Source organism: Tauraco erythrolophus, chromosome 13 (genome assembly GCF_009769465.1).
Source record: "Tauraco erythrolophus isolate bTauEry1 chromosome 13, bTauEry1.pri, whole genome shotgun sequence".
Lineage (NCBI taxonomy): Eukaryota > Metazoa > Chordata > Aves > Musophagiformes > Musophagidae > Tauraco > Tauraco erythrolophus.
In genome coordinates this window covers 2,568,497-2,587,493 of record NC_141477.1, presented here as the reverse complement: position 1 = coordinate 2,587,493, position 18,997 = coordinate 2,568,497, and the positions used below count along the sequence as shown (strand labels likewise).

At 41.9% G+C, this 18,997-nt stretch overlaps 1 protein-coding gene across 1 annotated transcript in view; it reads left to right on the top strand.

Moving 5' to 3' along the window:
* Positions 1 to 7,408: 7,408 nt before the first annotated feature.
* Positions 7,409 to 18,997, top strand: part of HDX (highly divergent homeobox) — a 37,237-nt gene continuing 25,648 nt past the window's right edge. Inside the window, exons 1-3 of the mRNA XM_086619799.1 lie at positions 7,409 to 7,555; positions 11,117 to 12,241; positions 17,339 to 17,392. Coding sequence (XP_086475925.1) covers positions 7,409 to 7,555; positions 11,117 to 12,241; positions 17,339 to 17,392 — 1,326 coding nt within the window. The remainder of the gene's footprint in view (positions 7,556 to 11,116; positions 12,242 to 17,338; positions 17,393 to 18,997) is intronic.

Below are 18,997 nucleotides of genomic sequence, written 5' to 3'. Positions count from 1 at the left end.
TTCCCGCCCGGGAGGGGCGCGGCGGGCGGGCGGGAGGAGGAGGAGGAGGAGGGTAGTGATGATGATGAGGATGATGATGAGGATGATGATGATGATGCGGCTGCCGCTCGCGGGCCCGGCGGTGGGGGAGGGCAGCCGCGCGGGCTCGCGCTCGCAGAGCCACCTCGGTGCGCGCAGGCGCACTGCGCCTCCCCCGCCGGCCCCGCAGAGGCTGGGCGCCCCGCGGCCGCCGCCGGGGAAGCGCGCATGCGCGCGGCCGCCCGGCGTGCCGGGGAGCCCGAGGCGCCTGCGCGTGCTCGGCGGCGCCGCGCCTGCGCGTTGCGCTGCGGTCGGGTCCGCTGCGGGGCTGCTGGGGCGCATGCGCGAAGGGTCCCTGCGCGCCTTTGCCCGGGCCGGGGGTGGGTCGGTCACCCCTGTGTCGTTCTCTTGTTTTCTCTGTGCCCCTTCTTACCCCTCCGGTCCGCGCACGGGCAGCTCCCTGAGGCTGGGGTGGTGCAGCTGGAGGCTGTGGGAGGGCAGGTGGGGGCTTGTCAGTGCCGGGTGGGTGAGGCCTGTGGCGGCCGCGCGGGGCAGCAGGCCCTTGCCAGAGAAAACTCAGACCTGGCGTCCCCTCAGGACTCCTGCCTCTCCAAGGCCGTATCCGCCCCGCTTTGCCAGCCGTGGCAGTTGGACAGGGCATCATCTTTTTGCTGCCCTGAAGTGTCTGGAAGGGAATGAGGAGGAAGAAGTGTGCTGGCTCTGCAGCCTGGGGCGTTCCAGAGGGATCGCGGTGCCAGGGGAGGTCTCACCTCTGGAAGCGCTTGTGTTGCACGTAGGCTTGCCTCACAAGCCATCTCCAGCCCTGTCCCCCTGCCTTCTCTTAGCCTAGAGCGTCCGATATCGTAGGTAAGATTGTATGCGACTAACCAAAAGTTCTGGGCCCTCCAAACTGGAGCCTTGAAGCAGCTCACGCCTTCAGATTAAAACTGCGTTTTAGTATTCCTTTTTTCCAACATAGGCCTTAAAAACGCTCGTGTACATGCTTGATTGAAAACGTGGTGAATCCACTTGAAGTCAGAAGTCTCGTTTGCACGAGTAAAGTGGGATGGGATGTGTAAACCTGCAGTTTGCACATAACCTGGTCATGGGTTATTATGTTATTACGTTACTGAGAGCGCTCTAATTTGTCCCTAATAAAGGGCTGAATTGTATAGGTAGAACTGTAATACAATATTACAAATACTGTGCTTAGTGGAGAGGGAAACAAGTGTGCTGCAAGTCATGGATATTTAAAAGTAGTTTTATGAGCTGGTCTGTTTGTTACACTTACCCAACCATCAGCATAATCTACTGCATTTACAGTTGTGTAGTTGTAACTGGTTTGGCCTGGGTAAGAATGAGGCAGTAGTCTACAAATCCAGATTATTAAACACTGTTGCTTGATGCACATCCAGTGTCTCCTCACAATGGTCTGTAAGTTGGGGAGTGGGTTGGGTGGTTATTTTCTTTCCACTGGGGATGTGCAAAAAAAAGGTGAGCTTTTGGCAGAAGTGGCAAGTGAATGAGATGATTGCTGGGACAGTTCAGGTTTCTAAAGCTGTGGTGATAGTGTCGCTGCTGCAGTCTTGTTTTCTTTATAGCGGCTTTCTTGTTATAGTTGCAGTTTTGTCTCAGATTTGTGTTGGCAGAGTCTTGGGTTTTTGTACCACTGGAGATCTGCGAAGAGGAAGGAAAAAAGAAATAAATTATAAATTGAAGAGTGTGATTTTCTTACTGTACCTGTTATGGATGGACAGACTAAAACGGTAATAGGCTTACAGGCTTTTATAAGATGACTTTTTTCCAAACAAATGCTTGTTTGGTGCTAAGGTTAAAAAACCCCACAAACCTCTCAGAAACCACTTGTTCTGTTTTATCACTAGGTGTTAATCCCTGGCAGTTTTATAATAATTTATACCATAAAAATTTTTACACTTAGTTACTTCATGGTGGCTTGTACTCTGAGTGAAATTCTTGTTATTATAGTTCACGTCATGAATTCACATGGTTTCTGTTACTGTTTGAAATGAGTATTGTTAAGTTTTTATTTCCTATTTTTCAAATTAATTAGTATTAATGTAGTATTCAGTAAAGACTTACTTGTAAGTAAGTTTACTTGGTTCAGCAATCTGAATATTTAGAAGCTTTTTGACTCTCAGACTATAATGCTATACACTGTAGGCAGACTTTAGACCACAGTTTTTTTTCCTTCTTATGCTGCTGCTTTTCTTTTTGCCTTTTTTTTTCTCCAGATCTTTCAAGTAGTCATTGCAGAACAGCTAAGTAACTCTTGAAAATATATTTTTAATTTTTTTTTTTTAACCAGGGGATTATTGTTACAGGATTATTCTCGTTTTCTTATTGTTGCTCTTTCTTTCATGGCACTCCTTGACACCAAGTTGTTTTCATTAGTTTCTAAAAATACTTCTCTGAGCTTCACCAGGTCTCCCTGGAGAGATTCTTAATTTTGGATGTTGAATAAAGTAACTAGAGTGGAAGGAGTAGGCATTTGCAGTAAACTGCGTGGGATAACTCTTACATTAATTACCCGTTTCGTGAAGTAAATGCACTCCTACTTCAGAAGCAAACTGAGCTTTAGTTCTTCCATGTTCTCCCCTCTCCACTTGTGCTCACTTTTGCCACGGAAAGGGAGGGAGGGGGGATGCTGTGGGAAAAGTTGCTCAAGCAGCTAAAGAAGTTGAGCCGTAAGAATAACCCTAATCTTGTCCGACGCGGCAGCGGGGTGACAGGATTAGCAGGATTGTCCTTGGTGAGGCTCATATTCAGCAGTTCTGGAGAAACTGAGGGGCGTGGAGTTCCCATCCTACCAGGCTTAGATCTCTCGTGTCCCCAGTGCCTGACTTGACACCTGGACTATGTTTATGTCTCCTGAACCACCACATCTGGAGAAGGGGTTCTGTGCCACTATAACGAATCTTTAAAATTAATACTCAGTTTAGAAAGGCAGTGAAGAGCCATGTCCTTATCTCGATGGGTTTACAGAAGGCTGAGTGGGAGACCACCAAAGTGGAAAGCTGAATGATGTTAGTTGGCCTAGGACACAAAGCAGGGGTGAAGGAAGTACTTGCTTTTTCGTTTGTCGTAGATTATTCTCTGCACTGTCGCAGAGACAGCAACATACTTGGCCAAAGCTACCTTATTTTATTAGCAGAACAGACAGGCTTTGAATCCTTAAAAACGCTGCTTTGCCACCCCTGTCTTTTACTGAAGTGAAAAAAGCTTATGTTCATGGAATTTCCGATTCCATATTGCTTTGCCTGAATTTGGGTCTCACAGAGTTCTTTTTAGTAATAAACTCTCTTTTCAGTGCCCATGTGTTGCCAACCAGCTGGACACGTGGCTTCTCAAAAGCTCAAATTTGTGTTTTCCGAGCTTGGCAAGAGGAGATCAAAATGAAATTATGATAAAAATCCACATACATTTCTAACTCGGAGTCAGATTCAAGACAAAGGTGACAAATCCTGAAGAAACTGGAGTGCTTTGTAGGTACATAAATTGGGAAAAGGAGTTTATTTCCCTTGAAGTTTCTGCGATTGTTCTGAATAGTACTGAGCCTACTATGCAGGAGTACGACCTGCTGATTCCCTCGATACTATTCAGCTACTTTACTACTTAGTAATGTCAGCACTTTGTAAGTTATCTCTGGTTTGTTTATGTTTCCACTGACTGTCGGGGATCTCCCATGTTAGAGAAAATGTAAGAATTAGTATCTTGTTTTGTATAACCTGTTTAGCATCAGTTTTCATACTTGCACTTCTCAAAAAAAAAAACCACACAAGAAAACTGTAAAACCTTTGAATCTAATATCGATCTGTGTTATTCGAGTCTCAGAGACAGTAACATTATGCTCTCCTAGGTGTTTGAAGGCTTGATGTATAGAAATAGTAGGTCTGACAGGTGTGGAGAGTGAGCAAAACTTGGTACCTGTGAACACGAGACATGCAGAGTCAGCACTTCCTGGGCTTTATGACTTTCTAGTGGAGCTTCCAAACAGTCGGTAATTGGTTTATTCAACACAGAGTGCTGGTTTAGATATTAAAAATAAACCCTTTAGAGCTGTGACAGCAAACTGATTTCCATCTGGACTTTCCGGGTGACATACTATCAGCAGGAGAGAAGGAATATTGCCAAACGTCCTACACGCTGGTGTGAAGTCAGCGTGCCAGTTCTGTCCTATGACACCGAGATTGAATGATTGGAGATTATTATGGCTATTTCTACTACTAATAGTAACCTTGTGATCTTTTATACCTAGTTAGAAATAATCCTGCAGGAAGTGAAAAAGCAAAGAAAGTATGATTCTTAATTTCCTTTCTCTTGTTCTGTGTGATCTAAGATCTTGCTGTGAAATCAGATTTCCTGCCCAGCAGTGACCAGAGCACGTGTCTTGTGAGATTGTCCTACATCTGTGCCCAACAGCTGCCCAAAACCCACCCAGGTGCCTAGGGGCAGGATGAGCGTCTTGGGGCTGTGCTCCAGGCACTAGCACTGTATGTTGAGGTTCCCTATCACTTCTATGCTGTCTGAAGCTTCATATTTGTCAATAAACGTGTCATACCGAGGAACTGTAGTGTAGTTCCAAGTATTATGGGGTATAATAGCATGGCTTGCTGTAGTGGACCTATGGTTTGGTTAGTTTGCTTTAAGTTTAGTAGCTTGAGTAGAATTTAAACCAAGTTCTGTTGGGCAGATGTAGTTGCCTGCATAGCCCTGCTGAATGTTATGTGTGTGTTCTGGTTTATTCTGCAATTTACCGCAAAATTTCTGTTTCCTCTGGTAAAAGGCAGGTGTGTTTTTTTTTTAAAAAAAAAAAAAGGCTTAATTAGTTGGCAGAGCAGAATGAATGTTTGATTGGTTTACATAGCAGGAGAGCTAACAGTATTTAAAAAATATTTTAATGTCCCTTCTGTAGTTTTGGTAAATGTTTGTGTGGGCAGGTGGGGCAGTGGGAAATGGTACAGAACCGTCTATTGACTTAGTATTCAGTAAATTTAAACCACAAAAAGTATTAATAAATTCTCACCTGCTTATTTGAAAGTTTAGGTGTTGGAATATAAACTCAAGTGATGACTGAGCTTCTATAACTCTGTGTTTGTAGGGTCCTGCAATCTATTTAAATCAGTTTCTGGTGGCCTCTGCACACCCGCTCCGAGCTGTACTTGACTAGATTCAAGGCAGAAGTCACTGAGGAATCTTACTAGTATTTTGGTTGGCAGGTGTAGCCTACAAGTGATTAAAAGAAACAAGGAAAATGAGTTATTTATTAAACCAGATCATGACCTCTCCTGAGCTTAGCAAGGTGAAGTCTGTCATGCAGTGCATATAGGGTTATCTGAAGATCAAAAAGATTTCATCAAAATGCTCCACCCTGTCCTAATCCAAACTGGTCAAATATGACAAAAGAAGTGTTTTAACACAGAAGTCACTTTGGATACAGAAATCCACATAATTAAAAAATACGTCAAGGACCTGACACAGGTCTTAGCTTGCAGGTCAAGTCTGATTCTAAAAATTTTTCTTGCGATTGGAGGAGTCGTCGTCGCAGCTGATGAACTGGTTGGAGAGCATGCTTCTTTGTAATGAGCCTGTGTGTAGAAATGCTGGAGTTGATGGATGACAGACTTCATCTGGATCTGGAAAGACAGAAGGTTCATAACTATTTCTGAGGAGGTCGTTTGTGGGAACGGATCTCAACTAAATAAAACAGGACCACTGGTACTGAAAGAGTAGTAGGCAGAAGTGTAAGCTGGGTCCTGCCAATCCTGCAGGAGGAAAAAGAAGCACAAAATTAACTCTTACGTGTTCTTGAAAAGTGACAGAAATCAGTTGGTGACTGCACCGTTGTGCATATCCACCCGGGAGATCTGAGGACAGTTCTTAACTTTATAAAGTAGATTTTTATGAACTTCATTGATTTGTTAATAGGCCAATAATTATCTCCTCTCGTCACTTGCTATAAATTCTTTGAACAGTGGAGTGTTCAGAGCAAGAGTCTGCTTTGCCCAGCTCTGTGGCTGAGTGCACGTTCTGGGGGAGGCATCACCTGGCAGAGCCCGGCTTGCAGCGCCGCTGGTCGCGCTGCGGTTAGTGATGCGCTGGATCCAGAGGATGAATACGAATTTGGAACAGAGATAAAAATGGGGTTGAAAAATGGTCGTCTTTTTTAAGCGTTATTGAAAACGGTACTTTTTACAAATTGGTAGGTAGTGATTTTTCTGTTGTATGTTGACATATAGAGGAAGGTAGACTCTGAAGTCAAAGCTCTGGCCTACAAGCATTTTACTCCAAATTCTAGATATTAATCTTTCTCTTTATAGAGGCCTGTCGAACTCTAATATCCGTTACCATTACGTACTATAATCATCTTGACTAATCGTGTGAAAGGAGTTGGGTGTCTGCTAATGTGTTTGAGCCCTTAATAATTTTATTTGCTCTAAATTAGAAGCAGTTCTTGTGCAAAGATTAAGTGTATTACTACTCTCCATGCAAAATTTGCAAAAAGAGTAACTAAAAGCTTAGTAACTACAAAGAGTTCCTGCATTCCCTTGATTTTCTTACAAGAAGGTGGTATGATTCCTTATCCTTTAGTTTGCTCAGTGTTATTTTTATACTTGTACTGAAAATATTGAAAATGACTTGTAGCTGGTGACTTTTTTTTGCTTTCTGAGACACGGAGGCGGATGCAAGTTGTTCCTGGCCAGTGCTTGTGGTGTCTCAGCTGGTGGCCCCGTCCCATTTGGGACAAAAATAAAGGCCCTGTTCTGGAACTCCTGTGATGACAGTTCTGGTCCTTGATCTTTGTGACTCTGCAGCTTGGAAGTGCCGGTGCCGACACCGCAGGAGGAGTAGCATGACCAGCCACAATGGCATGTAGGGTTTGCTGAACTCGGAGGTGCTGGAAACTTTATTCGTGCCAAACTGTCACCGTGGTTTTATCTCAGATTTTGTCTCTTTTTTTGATAGGGGAGGGGAAACAGACGTGCCAATATCATTGGAGCTGCTGGTGTTACTCTGTTTTGCCTAATGCCTCTTTTTTTTTTTTTTTTTTTAAAGGGAGAAACGTTTTGTTTGAAACTAGAGGCTCTTGGAGTTAGCAACACAGTTTAATATTTATTTTATTTATGAAAGGCTGTCAGTGTTGTTCCAAATACGTAGTTCACCTGTTCAACTTGAGTCCATCACAAAGGAATCACTAATGCTGGCTGTAACAGGTTTTTTTGGAAAGTAAGTAAAAGTGTTGGTAAACAACTCTGTAAAGAAAACATGTCAACACTTAGTGTTATCACGACAAGCATAAATGAGAGCTTGTGCTTTCTGCAAGTATTACAGTTTTTATTCCAACTTTCAGAGTATCTTCTTTTATTTTTAGATGAATCTGCGTTCTGTATTTACTGTAGAACAACAAAGGATATTACAGCGTTATTATGAAAATGGAATGACAAATCAAAGTAAAAATTGCTTTCAGCTCATATTACAGTGTGCACAAGAAACTAAACTGGACTTCAGTGTAGTCAGGGTAAGTACTGAGGCCTTCCAAATTTGTTAAAGTTATACACATTTGTTTCTTGACATAAAATATCTGTAGAGGACTGGAGTCTCCAACTTCATACTTGTTTTAAATCAGACTTCAGTGCACTTGTGTGACATATTCATTTTTATCCAGCGAGCCTGTTTATAGTTCGTCTTCACTGAAATGTCTTCACGTGATTGCTGTGTTTAGCAGAGGCCTGGATTGCACAAAGAGTGATTTTTTTGTTTGTTTGTTTGCTTGTTTTGGGTTTTTTTGGATGTTGTTTGTCTTTCGTTGATGGTGTCTTGGGTTTGTTTTTGTTTTAATTTATTTATTAAATTGCAAATGAGATTGCCCTATAGAAACCTTGTGCAGTATGTTGTATCAAAGAAAGGTCATGTTATTAGGAAACTACTCTTAAGTTAAACAATTTCTATAACCTAATGTATTTGGGGAATAATTGTGGAAGTATTTCTTTTGACACACGCTGTCACACTTGTATTCCATGTCACAATCATAAATATTGTGATCCCCCGTGGTTATTTACAGTGAGTACATTCTTTTCTTATAAAAGAAGAATGTCACTAGTGCAAACAGAAGCTCTTCCGAAGTCTATGAATTCCATGGTCAGGGACATAATAATCCCTTTGTGAAACACTAGGCAACAAAATGGCTGTTGTCTTAGAGCAGAAATAGAAATCATGAAGCATTAGCTGATAAAATAACACCAGCAGTGGAGCTGTCAGGAGTTGCTGCAGTTTTTAAGTGGTGTACCAGTGGTATATTGACAATAATACCCCCTTCTGCTCCCTAATTCTTACCTGATTCCCCTCCCTCCAAATACACTGAAAATATTACAGCTTACTTTCTCAGCTCTAGGTGGGGGGAAGTTCTGAAAGTCAGCCAGAAATTCAGGCTTCTTGGAACAGACAAACAGTTGTAACAGGAACCTGGATGCTGATGATGCAGTCAGGGCCTGGTTTGCTATTTTTATTCTGATTGAAGGATCTAGAGGAGGCAGCCAGTCTCTCCTCTACTTGCAGTCCTCATCGACTCTCCGTCTTCATATTTCGCTTCCCCTCTCTGTTTCCATTACTGCAGGAATGTGTCATGGCCTTTTTCTTTGCTCGTCTTCCCTTGCTGAGCCCTTGTTTGAAATACTTACACTTTCTTCCTACTTTTGAAGTGCAGTGGAAACAGAGCCAGCGTTTGTCCTGAATTTGTCATGTGTTAGTGAAATTGCTCCTCAGACTTACCAGTTGGGGAACTTGATTGAAGCAAAGATCCGTGTCCCTTTTCTGAGATGTTTTGTACTTAATGACTGCTCTGTCACATCCCAGATTAACACCATAACCATCAAGCTAGTAACCATATGGAGCTTCCCTTTCAGTCTAAGAGTATGGTTTCACATCAGTCTTTCCTGGGATAATGTTTCACAGTGCTAAAACTGGGAGTTTTAGTACTCTTTCTCTTCTCCCAGTTGTGCATTTTTTTCGCTCCTGTCTTCTTGTGCTGATCATCTCTTGCATTTATTCAATTTCAGAGTAACCCACTTAAATTTGCTAACCTTACCAAAACTCTTGTTCTTTTTTTTTTTTTTGTCAATTCAGTTTTATGCCTTTTGAGGGAGTTGCACTCACTGATCATTCAGGTGTGTGCTTTTGGTTAAATGGTGGGAGCAAGATGCTGGGGACATGATCACAACAATGGGACTCTTTCAGCAGTGGCAAATCTGACTTGGGCTGTCTCATGAAACTATACTTTAATCCCAAATGAACAGCAGTGCTAGTAAGTTATTTGCATTTCTTTGAATGCATTTCTTTTCAGGAAAACCCTGAGAAAAGCTTCAGGTTTTAGCATTGTAGACTTGGAAAAGTTGGGAGTGAAATCTCTTTTCCTGGCCTAAAACTTGCAATGTTTCTTTTTAATTGTAATTTCTATCTTGAAAGTTTACTGACTAAGCAGAAATTACAAAAAATAAATTTGATCTTCTATATTTGTTTTATGCAATAAAGGAAAGTAAGTTGACACCTGTGGCTATAATTTGTGTATTTAAACTTGCTTTGGAGAAGAAAAAATTTATCATGAGTAACAGACTCTGTTGCGTGCAATAAATCCTGCCTCAAAGTAGGCATTTTATAAAATTTGACAACAAAAATGAGTAGAATGGAATGGAGACAGCATACTTCTGTGCCGCAGGGATGTGTATTTGTCTGTAGAGAAATCTGTTTACTTCCTTAGCAGGTATCAGTATATGAAGAAAACTTTCCTTCTTTCATGTGATGAGATGGAAACCCAAGATAGGTACTCGGTGCAGTTTCCTTGTTGTGGAGTGAGGTAGTTCATTGATAAAATCAGCTGGTTTGGGTTGCTGAGTGGTGAGATCTTGCTTTGGTTTGGATCTAGGTGTGCAGCAGGTGACATCCAGAGTGGTGCAGAAAACCATTTCACCATATCTCTGTGCGTAGCTGGGCCTTTTCATAACCAGCATGAGCAGATGCAAAAGCTTATTTTTTGTTCTTTGGCACTTGTATCCTACTTACTTCTGCCCTCATGGTCAGTACAGACATACTGGGGTGAAAAAATTGAGCAAGTCTTGTCTCTCTGATGGTGAAAATTGCCAGGAATAGTTAGGTGGTGCTTGTGCTTCCAGTGTTAGATCTGGTGCTTCCACCAGATTAACTCTCTTTATCTTGAACTACTGAAGTTAATGTTTCCCTTTCAGTTCCTCTAGTATATCTTCTTGTGTTACTTGCAGGAGAGGCTTTCCCGTGTGTTTAAAACAGCAGTACATTTTAACCTACGCACAGCTGCCATAGTACCTGCATTTTTCAAATGTTTTTCTTCCATTATCTTTTACACAAAACCATATACTGACATTGTCACTTTCGCAAATGTCCATAATAGCAAACTTCTGCTGGAGTCTAATCCCAGCAGTCCTAATCTTGTCCCTCAGTGTCTTTCAAAAGCAGGTTTTGACATGCGATCTTGGCTTGTGCAGCTGGCGGAGGAAGAATTAGTCCATAGGTCTAAATACTTCACAAAGTTTTTTTGTAACTAACACAAAGAGTTCTTTTTCTTCGTGTCATCTAAATTCAAGAATTGGCAGTTTCTGTTCAGAGCAGTTTTGAAGGTCATGTCTCTGTTACTTCGTTAGAAAAGTTTAGCCAAATGGCTCGGTGAAAGTTCTGCATCCCGAGGTGCTATATGTTGAAAACTTAAATTTGAAGGAATTACAGCAGTGTCAATGAAATAAATCTTAAGGGTAACTTTGGGACAGGAGGCACGATACAATCTCAGGATTTTTGAGAAACTAGGGATTTGGGATTGAGACTGAGGTTCTCGTGTGTATTAGTGTATGAACCCCAACCACGAGACGCATGGATTTCTGCCCTGTGTTGTTCAGACTCTGCATAATCAGTAAATGATTTACATGTTTGTAAACTTGGGTCTCAACTTGAACACTTAACGTTTCATCAGATCTTCTTAAAAATTGAATTACCTGTTTTTTCTGCCGATTTAATGCTTTGTTTTGTGTTTGTTGTCGTTGTTGTTTGTCGTTTGCAGACGTGGGTTGGCAATAAACGACGGAAGATGAGCAGCAAGAGTGCTGTAGAATCTGGAGGCACTCCCCCGGGGACTGTCCCTACTACTCCCTCAGTACCTCCAGAAGCAGCAGTTAGAAATGTGGTAAATATTGCTCGATCCCAAAGTCAGCAGTCTTCTTGGACCTCTTCTAATAACGATGTAATAGTTACTGGTATTTACAGTCCTGCTAGTTCATCCGGTAGGCAAGGATCCGCCAAACAGACAAACGCTTCGATGGCAGAAATACATAAAACCTCTATTCCACGACTGTCGGGAAAAAGCGATACGGAATTTCAGCAGCAGCACATCCCTCTAGGACGACAAGTACCACATTGTAAAAATGCTTCCCTATTAGTAGGGGAAAAGACTATTATTTTGTCTAGGCAGACAAGCGTACTGAATTCTGCCAACTCCATATACAGCCACACTAAAAAAAGCTATGGTGGTTCGTCAGTGCAGACGGCAGAGTTGGTGTTACCTCAGAAACCTGTGATATGCCACAGACCCTGTAAAGCTGAGCCCGTGGGATGTCAGCGGCTACAAAAACCGGAGCACGCAGCCCTGGCGTCGCACGTGCCCCCTGGACAAAGGGCTCATACCAGGGACCCTTCCTGCAGCACTCAAAACCTGGAAATCCGCGAAGTGTTCTCTCTGGCAGTGACTGATCAACCTCAGAGAATGGTGGGAGGAAGTGCAACGCAGAAGCATTGCTCAGTGGAAGGCAGCTGTCTGTCCATCGCGATGGAAACTGGAGACGTGGACGACGAGTATGCTAGAGAAGAAGAACTGGCATCCATGGGAGCACAAATACAAAGCTATTCAAGATACTGTGAAAGCAGCAGTTCTGTTCGAGTGCAGAACCAAAGTGCAGCCTTGTCTGGGCCAGGAAGAAACATGAGCTGCAGTTCCCAGATGGTGAATGCCAGGGACGTGTCTGACAATATTCTGTATCATAACAGAGACTACCACTTGCCTGCACGGACCTCATTACACACAACATCCACTACATTATATAACAGTGCTAATCCATCAAGAAGTACCTTTTCTCCTCATTTTACATCTTCAAGTCAACTGAGGCTGTCACAAAACCAAAATAATTACCAGGTAATCCGTCAATTTCTCTCTGTCTTCAACCCTTGAAGACAAAGCTGTAGATAAATATTGTTTTCTTTGAAAGTCGGTAGCTAGTAAGCGATAGCCTCATCTCCCCACAGGCTGTGCTCCGTTTACATCTTGCAGTAGAGAGAATTCCTTCTTAAACAGAAGTGCAGGTAGGACTATAGTGTGGTAGCACCCTTACCTGAGCCCGTGGCTGCAGTGGGTAGCTGTATATTGATGATGGGCTTTGGAGATTCAATAGATAAACTTTGGTTCCAAGAGAATCGTCCCTACGGCTGCTGATGCACGGGCAGGTCTGTGTTTTCCTGCCATGGCTTGCCAGTGCATGTCAAGCCGTTCCCTTGGTTGTTCCTCTGCAGACAGACTTGGCATGTGGCACGGGGCAGAACATGAGATCGTGCCGTCGTCAGTGTGTTGTACAGTTGCTTGCCCTTATTAATGTCAGCCTGGATCAGCTCTTTCCTCAGCACTGCCTCTACCCCCTGTGCAGTTGCCAGTCTCTTGCATCTGTTTTCTGGTGGGAATTAGGATCTCCTGCAAGCTAGGTAAGATGATGGGATACGCTAGAGAACAAATATTCTTTCTCTCCTGCAGCATCTAATTCAAATATCGGTTTGACATTCCATCCCATTATTTCCTCATCCTGTAACAGAGTCCCTTCAGTGATTCCGAGAGGGGAAAATTAAATGTGGATAACTGAAGAACCAAAAGATGTTCAGAAGAAGCTACAGCACTGACATAATTACTTTTTTTTATTTTTATTATAACTAAAGGAGAGATAATTGTGCAGGAAACCTCCAAATTGATTTTTTTTCATGGATTTTTATGCCATCTGGATAGACTAGAGACACTGAGATAAAAGTCTTAAGACTGCCAGGATGTGATACCCCGTGTGTTATCTTTGTGCGTTTGCCTGTTATTATCTTTTAATTTATCCTGAAAGTGAACTATGTAAACAACATACCATCTTTTCTTGTGCATTAGTTACTAGTAGAGAGAGCAATGCTTTGTGAAGCATTTTTTGTTTGTTTGGTTGTTTTTTTTCTGACTCGTTCCTATCTCATGTGAGGATTTGAAAGCAAGCTTTCGAGTCCAACTAAGTGCCACTTTTCACCAGAACTACTGCTTTTCTTGGTAAACCTGAAGTTTGAGGAGCATATATACTCTGTAGTAGACTGTGTGGTAGATGACACATCTGCAATTCTTATTTATGGTCTTTTCTGAGGTGAGCATTTCTGATGACCTGTTCTTTCCCTTTCTCCCTTCTCTCAGATAACTCTGTCAGTCTTTGCTATTGCTGTTCTTACTTCAGTTATAAAATTTATTAAATACTGTTTACTTTTGGCATCTCAGTTTCATAGGAGAAGAAAAGCTGTAAATGCACACATCTGTTCGATGAAGAGCTGGTAAAGCTGCAAAAGTGCATATGATAGAGTTAAGGAAATTTTTCTTAAGTTTCATGGAGTGAAATGTACTATTGATACCTCCAGCTGTGTGCTCTTGGTACTTTATTTCACTCTTGAAAAAGCATGAGTGAGATTTATTTCTTACTACATTATTGAATTTTTAAATGAAATTTGAAATAGCTTTGATTTGGGATTTTTTGGGGGTAGGAACAGAGTCTTTTTAAACAGCTAGAACAGTTCATGGTAGGTGACGTTTTATCTGTCCATGGGGTGTGATATGGATCAGAACAAGGAGAACTCTGTAACTTCATTTTGATTTTTTTTTTCTTTTTTTTTTCCCCCTGTCGTAATGACGTACCTATTTTTTTGGTGAGTGAGGAATTCGTCTGTACTCCATTTGACTTCCATGCCTGCCTCTCAGAGACCCTGTTCTGTGGATTTGGGAATGCACCTTCAATTGAGGGAGCTCTTGTTTCCTGTGGTATTCCTTGCCCTTCCACACTTTTAGACCTTGGAAAAACTGGGCAGGTTGCTATTAATTCACTTGTTGCTGTAAGTGTCCATGCTGCGAACCTCTGAGAGGACACTCTCCAGTTTCAGAGAATTTATAAGGAAGGGCAAAAGCTGTGGGATGAGGGCATGTAGTATCGTGGCTCTGTGGAAGCTGCAGAGGAAGAGTGTCCTACAGCCTGGCCAGATGCTGTAGTACCTTGAAGAAATGATGGTGCTGATTTCTCTGGCTTGCTGCATTCCTTACTGAGAGGTTTTAGCACCTTCCAGAACAATATGAAAGTAAGTTGTCTATCTTAAAAGTTGTTAGTGTGTGACAGCGGCACTTCCAACACTTATTTATCACGTTGACAAGAGAGTTTCACTTACTGCCTTTAAAGTCACGTGTGACAAATAGTGTACACCAGTGGGCTGGTAACGTGTTTTGTCAAAATCGTCAATTCTGCGCTACTTTAACCCCCTCCTCCAGGTCCTCCCATTAAAATGAAGTCCAGCGTAACTGCTGTTTCATGTAGACACTCCCCTTACAGCTTAGTTGTTATATATTAAACTTCCAGAGACAGATTTTGTAACAGGTGCTGTCTGAATTCTTTTAGGCCTACACAGGATGGCACTTCTTTTGTAAGTAGTCAATTCCTGTTAATTTTATTGCCTGTGTTTAGCTAATTTATCCATCAGCGTAGGAACGAAAATCCTTAAACTTAGGGAAATCATCCTAATTTTTAAAAGTAGATGAAACCTGAGCTACGTGATTGTTGGAGTAGTTAAACATCTAAGCAGATACTTCTTCAAAGTCAGGACTGTGTGATTTGTGTTTTGATGAAGTAATTACTGTTGTACATTGGTGTGGTATCTAATGAGCAATTAGTTATAGCTTCCTTACTGCTTCAATTAATCAAATTCACGCTAGCGTGTCTTAAGAGTAAATTTAATAAAGTGATCAATTCTAATGCCTGAGCAATTTCAGTAAACAAATTGTTCAACCTACGTACTTTTCTTAGTTTGGCTTTAAGCTTATTGAACTAGAGAGGCTGTTCTTGCTGCTCCTCAAGGCTGAATCGTGATTTAGTCTTGGTTTCCTCCCTCCAGCCCTACGGGGTGAAAATACTGTTGAAAGTATGTGTATTTTTAATTACTTGGTTACACGCACTGAAGCACAGTTACCTCATTTAGCCCTGGCTTCTTCGAGGGAAAATCCTGAGCCTTACAGCCAGTACATCAGAATAGGACACATGTATGAGATATTTATTTCTTTCTAAGATTCACCTTAAGGATGCTGCTTTATATGAATGAGCTGCAAGTTTGCTTTATTTAAGGCGAGGGGACTCCATTTTTATTTTTATGTTTTTTTAAATGCATCAAAGTGATTGGTTTACTTCCCTGGAGATGTTTGAAGACAAGAGGAGGACTTTTTTGCTACCTTTGAGCAGCACAGCTTTTTGGTGGGGCAAGCAACATGGTCCTCCCTGAAGAGACTTGAACAAAGTGTTTCCTGACACTCATTCTTGTAACAGCAGTGGAGTAGCACTTGTCACAGGAGTTGCTACACTTCATTTCTGGGATTAAATAATTCCAGCTGCATGAGCAGGGAGAACCTGTGGGGCTGTGGGGAGGACAGCAGCTGTGCACAGGCTGCAAAAACAGTGCGTATGGCCCCAAGGAACACTGGGGCTCATAGTAGCTGTCCCAGTTGTACTAGGACTGGAGTTACACCTGTGAATGCAGGATAAGTATCTGTCTTACTCAAAAAATAAACCCCTCCAAAAAAAAGCCAACCTTTGTGCATTTTTTTATAGAGCCAGTTTAGAATACTCCCATTCATGTTGTCTTTCGAGAAGTTATACTGAGATAAACTTGATTGGTTTTGGCATCATACCTGTCAGAACTTGTGTGCGTTTCTCTTCCAGCCGACCATTAATGCTCTGCCAAACTGATTGTTTTATTCACACAGAAAAGCACTTTTTTCTGTAGCCTCATTCTTAAATTTGTGAGGAGAAGCCGTCTGGGTGGATACCGAGGACACATCTACAGCCAGTTCTCTTTGTGATGCTGTTGTGTGACATGTAGGGTTGTAATAGATGTAACTTGTTTATATAGAATTTCTAAAATATGCGTGTGCAACTAAGAAATTAATGCTTTAGACACAAAAGCTGATGCAGGCTTGCCCTTAGGAGGGGAAGGTGTTCATTTGTAGCCTCTCCTCAACATGCCTTGTGCTATAATGAGAAAGTGCCTGACCTTATAAGCTTGAAGAATGACAGTATCTTATGTGCCTTAGACAAACTGTACAGGTATTCTGTATTCCATTATGCTCCTGCTGCAAGATTCACTGGTAGAGCACATCCCAAATATCAAAACTATTAGTGTCATTTAATACAGCAGAAGCACGTAGATTTTTCTTCCTCACAGATATAGTGCTTGTAATGACTTGAGATTGATTAATCTCTCAAGAGCTATGTTTAGTCTCTCAAGCATTGCTTGTCTGCAGCAGCAGATGAACATGGAATCCTAAATAAGCCGAAAATATTCCAGGCTATGACACATTTCAGATGGCCGGGGAAAGCAGTCCAAGATTATTATTTAATAAAGTCTGGCCTCTGGGAATGATGAAGCAGCAATGAGAATTGAGGCAGCTAACCTTTGCCTTCCAACCCCTTGCCCTTCCTCCTCCAGCCTGATGTCCCTAGTTTTTCTGCTAATATGCAAATCCTCAACATTCGCCATTGAATAGCTCAGTTACTGACGTGGTAGTATCTTTTTCTGAAAGTTTAACTGATGTAATTGAAAACTGTGTGACAGCAGTTCCATCAGACATCCGGCCCTTGTCTAACTCCAGTCTGTTTAATCTTACCAGTTTTGTGACAGGTTGAAGACAAAAACTGGTGTTCTGAATTACAAATTTTGAGATTGCCGAAGTACAGAAACACTCGAGTTGCCACTGTGTTATCTTGCCCTCGCCCAGAGAAACTGTTTTGTTTTTGTCTTCCAACAGTAAGGCTAAGGGTTTTGCTTTTGTTTTGCTTTCAAATCTTAACCTGTTTTAAAGACATTCTTTTCAGAGTTGAATGCGTGATTTTGAAGTGTTGTGAAAGCTGCTCAGTATTAGCTATCATAGCAACCTAAGCTGCTGCTGTTTTCTGTTCTGTTTCCCTTTTCCTCTCTACAGATTTCAGGAAACCTTACTGTGCCTTGGATTACAGGTTGTTCCAGAAAAAGAGCAGTAAGTATATTTCCATTTAAGTATCTAATGCAGCAAGTGAAAGAATGAAAAGTGCATCTAAATGTGTTTTTGAAAACGTCAGCTCTGTTTATGTGATATGGGATTTTTGGTTTTGTTTCTTCCCCTTTATACTTTGACTGACACAGACATTTTCTGCAGATATAGTGCTTCAGTTACCATAAAGTTGATGCGTATCTTTAAAAGCAGGTCAAGGTCATAATCCTGAGTCAAGTGTATGAATTGTGCTGTTAGGTGAAATGTAACTGAATTGATAAGGACTAAGAATTTAGAGCTCAGAACACATTTGTTGTAATGCAAGTGAAATTGGTTGTTAATTGAGACACAACTGAGTGCTTAAGAGGGTAACTCCCTCTTCAGCTACTCTGCACATGCACAGAATTAGGCCATGTTATCTGTAGGAACTTTCTCAAATCTGATTTTTATCCACATGTGTCATGTTACATTAGACAGAATCAGCCAGGTTGCTGTCCTCAATTCGCAAACGACTCCAAAGCATAACACAAGGTATGAAACAGCTCGTCAGGAAAATACTGCCATCCAACTCTTTTGTTGGATTACTGTCCAGCATCTCAGCTCAAAGGTAGCCTGTTAGCTTCTGTTTGAAAAGCACGCCAGTTCTGCTTGCTTACTGGGAAAATACACCCTGAACCTGCAGGCTGGATGGTACAAGTAAGCTTTCAAGAGGCTGTTACATATTAGTTCATCTAGCTCAGAAGCAATTACTGGGGATATGGCTATCGTGACAACCAAGCTGCTCCCTCTCAAACCATTGAGCTGTCGGAGTCATGTGTGCTGCTTTGGCAATGATGTTGAGGTAATGGAAGAACTTTTCCTTCCCTTCTCCCTGCTGTACCCAGTATTTTTTTCTTTTTATTATTATTTTCAGTTCTTCTGTTTAGTCTTCAAAAGGTGTGAGTTTGGTAGTGTTTCCTCTATAAATAGGAATCTAAGGACTGTCACATTGATTGTGTTTTCTCTCAGACTTTTGCTAGGTCTCAACTGTAGCATGCTTCTAGTTTCTGCAGATTTTAATAGTATCACTTGTTTCTGTTTATGTAGAGAGCACTTTATAAGAGTGTTTCCCAGAGGAACCAGTACTTTTATATGAATTCTGTTGTTGCCCATTCCATCTCTTTTTTTTTCTTTTTTTTTTTTCTAGCTCTTGAGTAGGCTTTTTCAAATCTAGCCCTTTTCTGGAAGGCACTTTCCCTCTGTCACTTAATGACCTTTTAAAACATCACAGAGCTGGTGAGTGTCCTAAAGTACAGTTTCACTTTGAGCTGATTTCACAGCACATCACTGTTGAAAGGGGGAGGCTTTTCCCCCCTCTCTCTCCTGATGCACTGTCACCCCATCCATAGCACTGGTGGTAATATCTAATTGCAAGGTAATTCAGGTCAGGTGTCTGACCTACCAGGTACATATTCTTCTGCTGAGATTGTCTTTCTGATGTCTTTAGTCAGGTAAGTGCTAGAGCCAGCTCAAAGTAGGCAGCAGGAGCATGTGGCTGGGAGCAACTAAGAGTGGGGAATGGTGGTGTCTCCTACTTTGCAGCACTGGATAGGTTGTTGAGTCGTGGTGGTC